At 46.1% G+C, this 15,558-nt stretch overlaps 1 protein-coding gene across 1 annotated transcript in view; it reads right to left on the bottom strand.

Moving 5' to 3' along the window:
* The window catches only part of LOC119171572 (uncharacterized), a 47,137-nt gene that overhangs the window by 14,456 nt on the left and 17,123 nt on the right, over positions 1–15,558 (bottom strand). The window contains exons 4-5 of the mRNA XM_075891902.1: positions 12,851–13,004; positions 4,487–6,083 (exon numbers count right to left, since the gene is read on the bottom strand). Coding sequence (XP_075748017.1) covers positions 4,487–6,083; positions 12,851–13,004 — 1,751 coding nt within the window. The remainder of the gene's footprint in view (positions 1–4,486; positions 6,084–12,850; positions 13,005–15,558) is intronic.

Genomic DNA, 15,558 nt, shown 5'->3' with positions numbered 1-15,558 from the left:
AGCGGCGAAGCGCGTCGGCATTTATACTCTTGCTGTCGAATGTTCTAGCGTTATCGCTGGCGGTGGCGTAGGTTCCAGAACAATCTGTACCGTTCGCACACTGGGCGTGATCTTATCGAAATGATCTACTACAGTCCGGAACCTTCTCGAAAACTGCAGGCGCGGTTTGCGCTGAGAATCGTGTGGTGTTTTGGGACGATAACAAAAACTTGGGAAATGGAACGTGGCAATACCGTTGATTCATGGAACATGCGTCGTTCTTGAAGGCTTTCCCAGGTGGTGCGCACTTCTCTGTGTACTACGAGGATTGAGGGTGCAATCCACAGTTTGGCAGTGCGAGGATTCTGAGCAAATCGAAACTAAGATTGACCAGAGAAATCACGCAAGCAGGGAAGATTAGGGCGAACACAAGCACGTGCATCAGTATTGCCTCGGTCACGCTAAGTGACAAAAAAGTGTGTTTTTTTAGTAGTTGAAGAAAAGAAACGCACCTTTTGTGGGTGTGAGGTTTTTATAGATAATTGGGTGTACCAGTACGTTTCGGTGTTCTCGCGCAATCATTTTTTCTAATGAATCTCCAGTTGTATATTGAGGGTCTTTTCTGTCATGTGCTTCCTTCCTTCTACTTTGTGCGCTCATATACTGAACTATATACTTCTATGCTTCTACTATGTGAGCTCACAAATATGCACTCTATAGAAGTGTGAACACAGGTATATATTTGTTATGTTATTTTTACCATCATTGTTAAACCATTTTCAGTTAATTAGTTTTTATTTGTCTTGCTGTACTTCAGCCACCCTTAGATCTATGTTTGTATAAGAAAACTAATTTTATTCACCCCGGTGTTGCATTCTTTTATGCTTTTTTGCAGGCTATTGTATATTGCTTTTAATTTGTACTAATCATATGTTGTTAAGGCCCTTGTGCTAATATTAAGATGCACGTTAAAGAAACCCAGGTGGTCAAAACTTTCGAAACCCTCCACTATGGCGTTTCTTATAATCCTATGGTGGTTTTGGGACGTTAAACCCCACATATCAATCAATCATACGTTGTTATGTTTTCGTTTGTGAACTGTTTTTCTTTGCTGTTGCTCACATGCCATAGATTAGTTTGGGCTACGGACTGGTCAAGCCGCCTCTCGGCAGCTTTTTTTTTTCGTGGTCGTCCATCTGTAATATTGTCCATGGTGGAAATAAAATTTGATTGTATATTTGCACATAATATTGCATCAATGTGCCCACCATTTCACTATAATTTGCTGACATCCAATGACGCTGACGTCGACTCGGGAATTCCTGAAAAACAAGCTCTTCAACACTATGGGCTGAAAATAAAAAAAAAAACACCAGACCTGCACGCAACGCGCAGAACTGTCACAGCGAAAGCAGGAAGAGTGGCCTTTCAGAGCATTTTTCAAACACTTTTTTGCGTAGCTTCTGCAAGCAAACTTACAAGGTACCCACCACGTCATAAATTATTCTTTAGTAGGCAGGCAGTCATTCACTATGTCATTCGTCAGACTTCGGAGAAGCGTGGTATCCGCTACGCACTTGAAAGTAACTTTGTCTCATTTTTTTTTTCTGTCCAGTGGCTGATGACGATGAAGAATTATGCTTGAAGTGGGTATGCGCCACAGTTAATGGATGATCAAGAACAAGTTTTTCTAATGGTTTCAAACACTGGGCTGCCCGCCCGTTACGCAATTAACATTTACTGAGCTTTTTTTTTTTATTTCGTGGGATAGTGGTTACGGACCTCGGCAGCCGCGGACAACTACGGCACCACACAAGATTTGTGCTGTCACCTCATAACAGCTTTCGCTCGAAAATTGGAACATTGTTGAATGTTATAATGGCATTGTGGAGGCAGTTGAGGACTTTCAATTTGAGCTGTGTGGTTGAGCTGTGAGTCGCCCTACTTTAAATGAAAGAAAAGCCTAGCATGACAATTAGTATAAGGTATACCCTTTAGCGGCGTGTTGTGTGTAGCGCAACGAATGCGGCTTATGCAGTGCGCGGAGCCAGTTCCCGACCCGTCAAATAACAAAGCTGAACGGTTGGTTCCGCGACGGCGAACGCGGGAGACCTGCGCCCGGGAAATAAAGGAGACTCCTTCGAAATAAAGGAGACTCCTTGACGAGCTGAGCCGTCAAGGTCACCCCCATTTGGGACTAGAAGGGGAAGGTATACTCGGAAGAGCCTTTGGCAAGAAGTGTGGCAGCTTGGGCTAGTTGGTATGGCATGACGATAGTTATAGCGCGAGAACAAAACGACGACACAGAGACAAGAAGGACACGGAGGATACGTGTCCTTCGTGTCCTTCTTGTCTCTGTGTCGTCGTTTTGTTCTCGTGCTATAACTATCATCCTCTAGCAAGAAGCAGGCCAGGCGCCACCATCTGAGTTTAAGTCATTGTTGGCATGCACGCGTGCCATTGAGAATGACGCGGGGACGCGACCACTGGGCTGACCGAGACATAGTGGCGGCACGGACAAGAGTTTGTCCTCCCCAGCTATACGTCATTACCTAGTGTTGTTAGGATGGCGGGGCGCCTCGCAGTCACATGCACACCTGGTCAGCGCACAGGGCCAGACAGTGTAATTTCCGCGCTTACGGAAGCTTCTACGAAGCGACGTTAATGAGGAAGTTGATGGAGCCCGAGCGTGAGAACGACTACCGACAGAGGTCGGCCAATACACGGCCTGGCATGGGAGAGAGTGTGAAACGTGGATACCCTATCCCCTCTCGTGTTGTACTTCATAACGTGATATTTGCCAATGTAGTGCCTGTTATGAAAGTGTTTCTGCAATTGGTTGTGATGATGCGAGTCCCAACGTGTTATTGGTTTGTGGGAAGACCCTTTGTTCAACCGAGGGTTGAAAAGAGAATGTTTGAATCTGAAAGGAGACAGTGGAGGTCCGGGCTTAGACTCGGGCAGACGCCTGAGGCTGCAATAAAGCGTCTCTTCACCGGACTACGGCTCTTCCTTCGCGCTTCCACCATTTACTTGAGTCATCGAGGGGACCCATTCCGAACCTCAAATATCTTCTCTCCTTAACTAGTGTAGAAGCTAGTCGAGGAGGAGTAAATTAATTATGACAATGAAGATCACTTTGCATCTAATGGGGAGGAGGGGTGGGGCTGGAAAAGTGTCACAAGGTGTACCTCACGGTAAAGAGGCCCGGAGAAGAGGAGTAACAACCGTTTCATAAAAAGTGGAGGCGATTTCACATTCACGAGGCTTGCGACACTGGTCCCACCACTGTCGTTTAATGGCTAAGGCACTCTCTGCTGACCCGCCGTGGCTGACCCACAGGTCGCGCGATCAAATCCTGGTTGCGGCGGCGACATTTTCAATCGAGGCGGAAATGCTGTGGGCCCCCCGTGTGTTCATGTTTCGGTGCACGTTAAAGAACCCCAGGTGGTCTAAGTTTCCCGTACTCTCCACTATGGCATCTCTCATATTCATATGGCAGTATTGCGGAATTAAACCCCACATATTAATCAATCAAGCTTGCGACACTCAGCGCACCATGCTTTCAAATTCAAGGGTAGCAGCAATGCGGTAAGAATTTTATCGACGCACACAAAGGGTGACGTTAAAGTCCAGAACTACAAACCGGCCAGCCTTCTTTCAATGCTGCGCGAAACATTCGTGAGATTTCGGATACGATGAGAGCTGAACTTAACTTTGATCCAAGAGAGAATGCGGGCCTCAGTAAACAGTACTATAACACGGAGCGCTTTCATGCAATTAATCATATAGTTTAGAAAACTATCGAATGCAAAGAAGCCAAGCGTGTTCGACTAGGTGCAGATAGTGGTTCCCTACGCAGTTCATCCACATGCAGTGTTTGAAACGTACGTGATTGCCGTTGCAAATACAGACAGAGAACCCACAGATACTGTAATCCTCCTCAAGAAACGCGAAAAAAAACGTTGATCGAAAATGAGGTGCAGGTCACGCAGTCTCCCCATTCTCATTCACTGCTTGTCTAAGAACAAGCGCTTCAGCGACCAGGTCACGAAGGTACGCGAATCAAGATTAATATGGGATATGGTTACGGACGTTTGTCATCTCGCTTTCTTTACTGGTTCCTTTTGCTCTGATCCTAGCCATAAACAAGAGGTTTTAGGAGTTCTGGTTCACCGTATGTGGTAAGTACGAAAATACCACACCGTAGCGTCACTTATCGTACAGCGTTTCCATACTTCCCGTTATGATAAACTGGCACAACTAGAAGATGGTTTGAATGGTGGTTTTCGTAAAACTATTCGTTAAGACCTGAGACACAGGGCCTTCACACAGACCTTATAACTCTTGTTTTCGGTGAAAAGCCAGAAGCGTAACAAAAGTATTGGGGCTCACTTTAAAATTAATATATTGTGCATTTTACAGCAAACTGTATTTTGTGTTTTTTCTACACACTAATTAGGTATAGTAACATTAGTATTAGATAGTGTAATAAATGATAGCTCACCCGGTCTTGGCAAAGGAGGCAACAGCACTGACGACCTCTTCCATCATCTTCTCCTCTTCGCTGGTATAGTTCTTCGATGACATTAAGTCGGACGCGGCTTCTCCCATCGCTTTAATTCTGTAAGCAGTATTGTTCAAAAATGGTAGTGATCCGAGGACGTACATAGTTTCCTCTGAATGAGCGACGCCCATCCACTCCGGCCAAAAACTGTACGATCCTCGATGAGCGAAAAGGTAGCGGTACGTGTCGATTCCCTGCTGCGACGTTAACTCGCTCATGAGTTGAACGGGGCAATCAAACACAGCGTCTCCCAACAGCTCACTGAACAGTTTTCTTACTTGCTCCTGAGTGTGCTCGATGTCGTGATTTCCGAAGTACGCCCTCACGATACTTCTCGCCTGCTTCACTGATATGCCGAACATGGGCTGCATGGCTAGCGTTATGGCAAGCCTGTAGTCGGTAGAGAGTATGGTCTTCAATCCTGGAGACGCGTATTGTATATTGTCCACAAGCAGGGTTCCCTCGTTAAGCACACTTCCGAGCACAACCTTCTCTATAGGAAGCGTCATCCACGTATTCTCAGAAAATGGACTTCGAGAGATGAAATCATTGCCGAGCGTAGGGACAAACACTTGCACCATTGCATCTTGACCTTCCAGGGTCCTGAAGATAAAGCTGGCGTTTAGTTTCTTCAAGCAAGCAACTGCGTCACTAAGCTGATCGTCTAGGGTTCTTTTGTAGTCGTAACAGCCCAAGAGACCCACAATGTGTAGGAACTTGCCTTCACCGCTGTGAGAAGAGCCGAGGATCAACGACAGTGGTGCACCACTCATCATGAAAGCTCTCTTAAAGAGGCCTTGGCTATGCGGAGACGCAGCATGCAGACCGACACAGATACCACCGGCACTCTGCCCCATCAACGTCACATCATCCGGGTCACCACCGAAACTCGCAATGTTAGTTCGCACCCATCTCAGTGCTAGGTTCTGGTCCCAAAGGCCCATGTTTCCAGGCAGCTCCGGTCGGTCTAGGGACAGAAAGCCCAGTATGCTCACTCTGTAGTTGAACGTGACACACACGACGTCGGACAGTGCTGCCAAGTTTGCCATGTTGTACACAAACAGCGCCGAGTCACCCCACGTAAACCCACCGCCATGGATAAACACAATCACAGGTCTTCTGGCATCACATCCCGTTGAGTCGGAGCACGTTGAAGACTTTCTCCAGACATTTAAATAAAGGCAGTCCTCCGAAGCGCTGGAATGGTAGTCTAGAGGTGCCCCGTCGACGAATCGCAATGTAGTCTGCCAACATGGCGCAGGCATGTTTGTGGCTCTGTACGTTCCGTTCCAAGGCGCCGCTGCTTGCGGTCTTTCGAAACGCAGTTGACCAATGGGGGCTGCTGCGTACGGTATTCCCAGAAATGAGTCCACATTTTTTCCCTTGATATTCACTCGCTTCCCAACCACGAAGCCTGAGCTGATGTTAACAACAGGTTCCGATTCAGCACTATTGACACAGGGTACGAAGCTAACGGCGACAACGAGCGTCACTGCTACGCTCCACGTACATTTTGCGTAGCGTGCCATGTGAATTTAGCTGGCACAAGCCTTGCGCTCTCTTGACTCTTCGCTCGAGTGCGCTCCGGAAAAGCGCCTCAAACAGAATGGCTAAACGGTGAGTGAAGTGGCGCTCTCTTCGGAGCTGTTTTGTATGCAGGCCGCTCTCTCCACTTTTATTTTTTATTTTCCCAGCTGGGAGTCAGAGATTGCCCGCACCTTGAAGGAATAATCTAATCATACCTTGGCGCCACTTTCCTCGGTACTAATATACTCGCGCGCTTTCCTTTATGCGGCACCAGTATGACTTGTGCTTCTCAATCCAGCTCATACCCTGGCATCATAAACATTTTGCCTTTCGTAAGTTACACATTGATCATGCGACATACTCACTCAGAGCCACTTCCTTGTTATTATTGTGTGTGTGTACGTCGTTCGGGAAAGACTAAAAAAAAATACCCGGTGGGGTCTCCATGTCTACTGCAAGTAGTAGCGGTCGTAAAAACTTAATGTCTTCCGAATTCCAATGATTCAATGACCCCTGTCGTTTTATTCAGCCTGCTAGAAATGGTCTTAAATTCACTTTTGCATTCTCCGAGACCAAGAGCAAAGAAGGAGAAGGAGAGAGGGGAAAGGGACGGGTGCTAACCAATTCAGAAAGGCTGGCTTAGCGCCACTAATTTCTACGCTACCCTCGAACGTGGTATAGCTTGACGAAGTTTAAAAGTTAAAGGCTGAGAAAAAGAAAGCGATCACGCTTTTTTTTCTCTCTCACACAGACACATGTGCACGCGCACGAACGCACACGTACACTCGTGCATGCCCCCCCCCCTCCCTACAAACACACACACTAACATGTATAAGCACTGCACGCACACTCACGCAAGCGTATTCACACACACACACACGCACACGCACGCACACACACACACAAACACACACACACACACACGCACACCCACGCAAACACAAACACACACACACATACGCACACACACACACGCACACCCACGCAAACACAAACACACACACACACACGCAAACACGCACACACACACACATACACATACACAGAGTCACATCATGAACAGTAATATTAATGCTAGTGGTGTGTACAGTAACCAAGAACATATTCATTTTTCTGTGCATTTATACGGAACGCCGTATACCTCCGAACAAGTGATGGAAAAATTGGTAATTGTTCATGGACCAAGCATGCTTATATATGCAAGCGACACTAAAATTTGATTGGTGCCCTGAATGGTTGCTTTGAAAAGATTACGCTCACTCACCATCAAACTAAGAAAAAAAACTTATGAGCGCAATTCTTGAGTTGTGTTTTTTTTTTTATCTGTCAGCGTCCATCATTCATTCCTTCGCGTTCTTTTCTGGCTATTAGCCAAGTACGTGGCCTAATGTTGGTCTTATTGGGCGCTCAGAGTGAATTTTTCGAACAAAGCATCTGTTTTCAGGAACTGTTTATTGTAGGTCGCCTCCCTTTGCCGCTGCTATGACGTCTTCGATCACGCTTTGTCCTTGACTCTTCTCACAATGCCCCTTGACATACGAATTAGTGTGGGAATAAGGGGTTAGCTGTGCCCCAAAATATATTCATAAACATTTTCGTTGATATCTGTCGGCCATTGGCCACTGATCGGAGTGGGAATTCTCTCATCGCTTTCAAGGAAAGTCAGCGGCAGTTCTCAGTACTAATTTTTACTTGTTGAGAGAGAACTTTTTTGTTGTATCTATACATTACTTGCTATTAATAATGTTCCGGCGAAATATTAGAGCAAGTACTTATACATTAGCCATCATAATTGTTCAACTGTACTGCTATCGTAAGATGACACGTTTAAAACGTTTAACGTTTGTTTCGTTCGCTTGGATTCACTTTTATATTCATACTGCATTTATCTGCTGAATTTTAACACAAAAGTGTTTCATGCCGGGATCCACCAAGTGACGTAACGTATTTCCATCATGTATATGACATCGTAAAATACTTACTAACAGATTGCGAACAAAAAAAACGATAAAGAAAAGTGCCTCAGCCCTGCGTTGAGCCAGCGTCCTCGTGCTCCTCAGCATGCGATGCTAACCATCGCGCCACAAAGTGACTCTTCTATGTTAAAAGCGGCCTACTTTGTGGAATGATTATACGTACAATCTCGGCTGGATATCGCCGCCGACTTCTGTAATTCACCGTGTATGAATACGTATCTATATATATATGAAAACGCAAGAAAGAAAAATAATCTAGGAAAAGACTCCGGCGCATGAAAACGCACGTCCGACATCTTGCTCGTGAATGCGTAGCATTAGCAACTGAGCCACGAAGGAGCACCTCCTTCCACGTTGAAACGGCAAGCTATTTATATCTGCCACTTACCACTGCTGAAGCCCATCTTGGGGAAACTATCGTGTTTTCAGCTTTACCAGCGAGATGGCGCAATGAGCGCACGTTGCCAGATCGTCATGACGCGGCGACGCGCGCTCATGCGTTGATCTATCGCACGTACTTAGCGCCGCGGAGGGTGCGGAAGTAGACGCTCAAGCGTGCGCGCGGTTATCTCGCGGTGGGGAAAATCGTACGCCTTGGGCTTTCACCGGAACGATTCTGTTGTAGTGACCGGGCGCACAAAGATTACTGCATTCGCTGCACAAGTCTTCGTTTGCGAAAAAGGCATGCTTTTATGACACAGCGAAGTAACAACTGAGACTCGCGTTCATCTGCCTCTGTGAGCACGTTTCGTGCCTCATTTGTGCGTGAGAAATGCGAGGCCCGTTTCAATCAACTGACCATTGTTCGCGTGACTTTCAAATTTGTTGCTATCGCATTCTTTGCGATAGCAACATTCAATGCATTCATTGCTATCGCATTCATTGCGTAAACGTATTATTTTACGGCAAAGCTGTGACGTTGTTACACACCATGTACCGCTGACGATCCTCAGAGCTCGGCAACTTCAGCGCGTTTCCGTCACCTATAGCGAAAGGGAACGAGAGGAGCGCGTTGGGTGCGCGTACACTAGACGTCGTCCTGTCGCGCCACCCCGCGCGTGTTTGTGCTCCGGCGCTGGCGTGGGGGCTCACACGCACGCGCGCTTATCTCATGATTCGAGCACTTTGTACCTCTTTTGCTTCCACCGCAAGAATGGTTTGAATTTACAGCAGTTAAGCAGAACACGAACGTAGTTTGGCTCACTGCCAGATCCGCGTTTACGAAAGGAGCGCGCTGCTCAGACACGAAAAAGTAAGAATTGCGACGGTTGTCAGCGCTCGTACTGTGTGTACATGTGCGTTCCTTTAATGGGGTTTCTTTTTCTGCTTGAGCAGCGTGCTTTGAGATTTGAGCTGTGACAGTTGTTCACGCTTGTACTATGTATGCTCATTTCGAGCATGCTTTCTGCTTGAGATGTGCGCTGCATCTTTCGAGCTTCTTTTTGTTCTACGCTTGACATTGCAGTTTGTTACTTCAGCATTGTTTCTTCGCCCTTGTGACAAAACAATGCATAATAAATGCTCAGCTACCTCTGCTAGGACAGGTTTCACTTTCGAGTAATACCGATTCCTGAAAAGAGGGATTTAGCACTTTTTTTTCTTTTTGAGTAACTCTTGGCGTCCACAAAACATTTGATCACCTCGTATAGGAGTAATCTCGGCTTGTTATTCTCATGAAATGGCCATGAAAAGTATTATTAACAACCGTTTGGATATTACTTTCCGAAACTTACATATGATTGTGAGGGGAGTCAAACTAGATGCTTCCGGAAATTTCAGCTCTTTGGTGCAGTTTTCTTTTTTTTTAGTGCACCTAAATTTAAGTGCATGGGCCTGAATCATTTAGCCTGCACCAAAATGCGGTCGCCGCTGTCAGTGAGTGAGCAGCCTAGCACTACAGCAACTAGGCCACTGTGGCGAATTGCAATATTTATAAACAGCCTTAGAGGTGAACGCTTCAAGAATCATCTATGTCTCGGTAACTAATTTCAACAGCTTGTTTACAATACTCTGACGAGACTGTTCAGTAAAATCCTGGCTTCAAAGAGGGCATCGTTGTTTGTTGTCTGCCTTGTTCTGAGGCTGCGCTTTTTCTCTCAGCATTCTGGCGCAAATATTTTAGAACGCACCTCGCGAGCATGCACAAATAAATATGCAGACGCTCATCAGCGCCCGTATAATACTGTGGCTTGTGGCAGAGCGCCAACTTTTCACGTGAGAGTGCTTTATGGTGGAAAATAGCAGCTCAGCTCATACAGACCTCAACGCGGTTTCCTTCATTCGGCTTAATTTCGCGTGCTGCACTTTTCCTGCGTGCTTGGCTCTTCACTTGGAGTATAATGGATTTTGTCATGCATGGTAGACCGCAATTTTTCGCGAGACGTTCTTTATACACATGAGTACCGTGCACGAAGCGGCCTTCGTCAGGATGGACTATAAGTCAAAGAAGCGAATAAATGCTCGCGAATCTTATTTTATAAAAATTTTCTTTCCTCTTACGATTACCTTTCTTTTGACGCGTCGCTCGTTTTGCCGCCAACTCATGTGTAACCGGTATTTACCCAATAGCTTCCATTCTGGACGTGAAACTGGGCACGAGCCCGAATGGTACAGCCGGCATTAGACGACATTAGAGATTGGTAACACGCCTCTTGGTTTCAGAATAGTCAACTTAAGATGATTGGCATGTGCTTATGGCCATCTAACATCTGATGGGCTATCATTCAAGAGGAATTCCTGCGAACTATGATGTGTCGCTCCATGGGCTGTCGCATGGATGACCAAAACAAGCTGCATGAAGTGAGCAATACGAATCTCACGAATTCAGCTGCAGAAAACAAGAAAGTTGATATCAAAACTAGCCCGGTGGGTAGAAGATGGTGAAGAGCAGAGAAGTCGGCTAAAAGCGGTGACTACTTATGGGTCAAAAAAATGTTGGTATATTTATTATCCGCGTAAAGAACACGCTTTTGACAGTACAGTACATGCCTTATTATCAGTTCATTCCTAATCGTAATAACAGTGACACTCCCTGTGAGGTGGGTGCTGCCGACACCTTTAGGGACGAGGCTCCTAAAGGCGTGGGTCTGTCCATTCTTTGTATGTATACGTACATGACCACCCATAGTTCCACCTTAGCAAACTGCCCAATACTTCGTTCTTGCAAACATCCCACTATGCCCCATCACCGATTGGCCAACTTAACCGACCATAAAGCCGTTACAATGAAAGGGGAACGGAAGCGACGAATAGCTACCACTTACGGAGAATAAAATTTATTGTATAAAAGTGTACAGTGTTTGTCACGTCTGTAATTATGTAGTGGGAGATATTCGTGGATGGTTCATGGTTTAGCGATGCAGCAGCCCTCCGGGGCTTCGCCACAATCACGATTATTCTGTGAAATTTGCCGTGATATATTCTGTGATATTTGCTGTGATATATGCTGCGATATTTTTTTGTTTTTATGAAGACTTCCTAATTTGCCCTGAATTTGGGTAACTCAGACAAAAAGTGTATTACGTGAATCGTGGTATTCGGTTTAAACCAGCATTATTTCGTGCATGCATTTCTTTTCTTTTATGCCACTGGGATTGTGACGTTAGAAAACGAAGGGATGTTGCAGAAACGGTCGATAAGATCGGGATGCCGGTGTACCACACCTCTGTGTGGAATTTAGCTGAGGTTGCCCAGAGCATGAACTGAAAATCCTCCTATACGGCTTGCGCAAGACCCGGAAAGCCAGTTTTGCGTTCTATTCGCCAAATGTATGTGTTTCTCCTATAGTCGTCTTATCTAGCAAAAGCTGTATCTGTTTATGTAAGACAAAGAAACGCGGCCGCATTTCTTTGCGCAAATCTTGGCGCAGCGAGACACCGACCCTACACCCCTCGTATACTCCCAGTCGGCCAGCACGTTTAGCTTCGAGATATGTGCCGCTTTCAACTCTCTCTATTTTTCTCTCTTTCTCAGTTCATCTTTGCCACGCTTTACTCTCTCCATTCCTCATTTCTCTTCCTCTAGCACTCACTTTTCTTTCCCACTACCTCTTTACATCCTCCTATACAAGGCTATGCTATACGCTCTGCTAGCCTGTGTGGCTAAACGAGTGGTTAGGGCACTCGCTATCGCAACGACGGCGCCCAGGTACAAATCCAGCCTCGGGAGAAAACTTTTAAAATAATTTTCTGTTTCTGTCTTTTTTACCGTCCATTTTTTCTTCTTTCTATCTCTCTCTCTCTCTCTGTGTGTGTGTGTACTCGTTTTCAGGGTTATTACAGACCACGCTGTAGCTGTCATCACTGGGATTTGTCCAAATTTTATGGCACATATCCGCTGCTGAGGTAGTTGATGCGACAGGAGAACCAGTGGGAGAAGCAGTAGGTGGCTTAAAACAGGCTGAACGCATGTCCATAGATACTACCCTCAGCACACACAATAAAATTGCTAAAGACCCCAGTGAAAGGATGAATGAAGGCAATGCTGCAGGAGAACATCACCCGGAAGACCTTCAAGACAGGCCTTCTAACAACAAGAAAGAAGAAGCAATCGATAGCAGTCATGCAAGGAAGCGTCAGACACCGGTCAGCGATAAAGAACAACGAGTGCGCCAGACATGACAGAGAAAGTGTCTTCATGTGGCCCACGTGTCGCCTCCTTCAAAGACCGAGAGACACGCCGCCTATGCCAGCGTCCTCAAGAAAGCGCTCCTAACTTGCAAAGGAGGTAAAGCCACCGGTTGCCCTGTGGATAAAGGTGACCAACAAAAGTTTTAAGAGAGCAAAATGGCTACCACGCTAACCTTTCTGATATGTGTAGCGACGCTCAACGTAGTACGTGGCTTGAGGAAAGCCAGGCGTCAGTGGCAGTTGCGCCACGTACTTGAGAAGTACAACATCGATGTAGAGGCAGTGCAAGGGACTAATATTTCGGCTCCTCGTGACACCGACCTTCCACTGTAAGTTTTTCGAGATAATGATTTGCACATCAGAGCCCACGGTGTTCCCGTTTGACGCTTTTTATTAGTTTGAGAGTGTTTGAATCATATTTTGATGTCACTACATGTTGATTTGGAAGGCTGCCTCATTTGTCGTAACTTTTCATTTCCATATTTGGAGGCTCATCTATGTATATTCTCTTTCCAAAGTGAGTGACAGGAATGCTCCATGCCCCGCCGCGGTGGTCTAGTGGCTAAGGTACTCGGCTGCTGACCCGCAGGTCGCGGGATCAAATCCCGGCTGCGGCGGCTGCATTTCCGATGGAGGCGGAAATGTTGTAGGCCCGTGTACTCAGATTTGGGTGCACGTAAAAGAACCCCAGGTGGTCGAAATTTCCGGAGCCCTCCACTACGGCGTCTCTCATAATCATATGGTGGTTTTAAGACGGTAAACCCCACATATCAATCAGGAATGCTTCATTCCTGTCTAACTTCGCTACTAAACACTGAAAGAACTCTGATAGTCTTGGGAGACTTCAGTTGTGTTTGTGACGCTAGAGATCATTCATATATATACCGAATCGTTATGATGCATGCGTAGTTTTAATGCAGGAATCAATGGATGACCACAATTTAATGGATTTGGGAGCGCATGCACCTTCCTTGGTGAGGTTTACGAACTTTCAGGGTGTCTCTCATGCTCAGCCCAACCATCTGGCTCTATCTATAGCCATATGGTCTCACATTCATAATTACGCTGTAAATCTCATATTTTTACAAGCCATTGCTTGGACACCAATTATCGGGGTTCTAAAGATTTTCGTAAGGTCTCTCTGAACTGGGACCTATGAAAGTTTAACGTACAGTTGTCGTGTAAGGATTGTTTTGTAAAAATATTCAAAGAATTGGTACAAGAGGTAACGCAGTGCCGACAGCTGCCAACCTTCGCTTAGTGGGAAAGGTTCAAAGGAAAAGTTAAGTATCAGGTGATTAGTATTTCATGTGAAGTAGTTCAAAGAGAAAAAAACACTGAAAAACTCTATCTTTGTGATTTCCTTCATAAGCTCCATACTTTTGATAGTCAACAGACGGGATTGTACGTGTATAATTTAAATGTGGTTCTAGCACACAGACAAAAGCACGAGACAGATGAATACCGGGGAGCAATGATTCGTTCCCGTGTTACTCATTTTACTGAAGAGGATTCCACTTAGAAAGCTCTCGGGGAAGAAAATATATATGTACTTTCTAAACAGGTACTGCAAAATGAGTCATGGGGTTCTTTTTTGCACAGAGACTCGTGAAATAATAGCTGCCATTGAAGATTATCACAGAAGTTTGTTTGCCGTAGGTCAGCTTCAGGAGAACTTTGAGGGAGAAGCTAACCACTTCATTGCCATTGTGTTCCACTTACAAGAGGATGCACGACTTGCTGTTGATGGGCTATAACAAGAAAAGAAATAAAACTTGGAATACAGCGTAGCAGAAGAACAAAACTCCTGGCCCAGATGGCCTAAGTGGCGAATTTTACTTAGCATTTCAGGAACTTCTGATACCCTTTTTTGAGCGCGTAATGATGGCCGTATATGTAGACTTGTTGTATTCATATTCTGAAGTCAGTAGGCATGCGTTGGTTGCCAGTAGATTACGATCGCCACGCATCCTTTGATATATGAGCGTCCAAATAGTGGCGATGTGGACATGCGGGTAGTGTATAGTCTGAACAAGTGTGCGGGAAGGTTTTCCTGTTGTTCATTGAGAGAAGCTCACTCCCACCGACATGGAAATGTATTTATTTTTCGGTGCAATGATTCCTTCAAAGTGCTGCGGTAAGCGTTCTTTCTCTCCTCCATTCCTAATAGCCCGAAGAATGCGGCAAGCGAAGGAAGTGGTGGCCTCAATCGTGCCTTCTCCTTTTCTGATCTCTACATTCTTTCCTGCAATTCCCAAGTGTCCACGCACCTTGTGCGACACCTACAGTCGCACGTGGTAGTTACAGCTGTACTTTTTTCCGCATTTGGTCAAAAGGTGGCGCTTGATTAGGTGTGTGTGTGTGTGTGTGTGTGTGTGTGTGTGTGTGTGTGTGTGTGTGTGTGTGTGTGCGTGTGTGCGTGTGTGTGTGTGTGCGTGCGCGTGTGCGCGTGCGTGTGTGTCTGTGTGCGTGTGTGTGCATGCGTGCGTGTGTGCAGGCGTGCGTGTGTGTGTGTGCGTGCGTGTGTGTGTGCGCGTGTGCGTGTGTGTGTGTGTCTGTGTGTGTGTGCGTGTGTGTGTGTGCGTGTGTGTGTGTGTGTGTGCGCGTGCGTGTGTGTGCGCGCGTGTGCGTGCGTGCGTGTGTGCGTGCGTGCGTGTGTGTGTGTGTGTGTGTGTGTGTGTGTGTGTGTGTGTGTGTGTGTGTGTGTGTGTGTGTGTGTGTGTGTGTGTGTGTGTGTGTGTGTGTGTGTGTGTGTGTGTGTGTGTAGTGAATGATGATGAGTGGGGTGAAGCGCTGGAGGGTTTCATAGCTAAACCGTGAACCATCCGCGAATATCGCCCACTACATCATCAAAGACGTGACAAACACTGTATATATTTAT

Source organism: Rhipicephalus microplus, chromosome 4, assembly GCF_043290135.1.
Source record: "Rhipicephalus microplus isolate Deutch F79 chromosome 4, USDA_Rmic, whole genome shotgun sequence".
Classification (NCBI taxonomy): domain Eukaryota; kingdom Metazoa; phylum Arthropoda; class Arachnida; order Ixodida; family Ixodidae; genus Rhipicephalus; species Rhipicephalus microplus.
The sequence above is the reverse complement of the archived record's forward strand: the minus strand, read 5'-3'. Positions and strand labels throughout refer to the sequence as shown.